General features: G+C 37.7%; 1 protein-coding gene across 1 annotated transcript in view; it reads right to left on the bottom strand.

The window, feature by feature from the left end:
* Positions 1-853: 853 nt before the first annotated feature.
* LOC102828504 (60S ribosomal protein L31-like) overlaps positions 854-1065 on the bottom strand; it is a 1608-nt gene continuing 1396 nt past the window's right edge. The window contains exon 2 of the mRNA XM_006874310.1: positions 854-983. Coding sequence (XP_006874372.1) covers positions 854-983 — 130 coding nt within the window. The remainder of the gene's footprint in view (positions 984-1065) is intronic.

The following is a 1065-nucleotide window of genomic DNA, read 5'->3' as shown; positions in this document are numbered from 1 at the left end:
TCCTTTAAAGGTAACTTTCATTTTTCCCGAGCTATTCTTTTTATTTTTGAAAATTAGATTTTGCCTTGGTGATTTTCTTTTGGGATTTATTCTGTTTGGAGTTCATTTAACTTCTTGAATGACAATCTTCTCGTATTTCATGATAGGAAAGTTTTCTTCCAACAACTCTTGGACAAGTTTCTCTCTCTCTTTCACTGTGTATGTGTTAATCTCTTCCTGTTCTGGAATTTTAATCATATGTAATTTATTCCTCTTGATAGTGTCCCATGCAAATCTTAGTCTTTCTTCAGATATTTTCATTATTTTTTGATTGTTCCTCTTTTGAAGATGAATGTTCAGAAATTTGCCTTTAAGCTCACTAATTTGTCCTTTTATTGATCCAATTCTACTTCTTTGTCCTTTTATGTATTATCTATTTCTGAAGTCTTAGTAACATCCTGGCTTTCTAATTCTTGTTTTTGTGTAATTTCTAATTTTTCAGTTATTTTGTCAGATCATTCTTATAGTGTTTTCCTGAATTCTTCTATTTTTCTTTTTGTGTGTGTATTGTTGTTTTCATCAATCTTTCTCTCAATCCACTGAAGGTACCTAAATACCATGTCTTCACATTTCTTATTCAGTAGTTCTGATACCATTTCTGATATTACATCTTCTGATACTGTATTTTGTTTGAGGCACTCTGTCTTTTTTCTTCTTGTAAACTGAAATTATTTTCTCCTAAGCATTGCAGTGTCATTGTTTTTAACTGATGGTGGTATGTTGGTATGTTCTCAGCCACTCACCACCAGTCTCCTTGTGGATGTGATAGAGACTGGAAGTGTGAACACAGTTCTCTGTTTGTGTAGTGTGTAGTTCAGGGCAAGTTTATGTGCCTCCAGAAGCAGGGGTGGTACTCCTGGCGTCTGACCTCAGGCAGAGCAGAGGCAGCACGGAAGGGGGTGCCACTGGCCACTGGTTTGGCCATAGTGGGACTGGCCATGCCCCTGGTTGTCAGAAGGGCAAGGGAAAAAGGGAGAACGGCACTTCCTCTTGTCTCCAACCTCCAGCTGAACCCTATGCCTGCAG

This window comes from Chrysochloris asiatica, unplaced genomic scaffold (assembly GCF_000296735.1).
Source record: "Chrysochloris asiatica unplaced genomic scaffold, ChrAsi1.0 scaffold00268, whole genome shotgun sequence".
Lineage (NCBI taxonomy): Eukaryota > Metazoa > Chordata > Mammalia > Afrosoricida > Chrysochloridae > Chrysochloris > Chrysochloris asiatica.
This window is presented reverse-complemented; position numbering and strand designations above follow the sequence as displayed.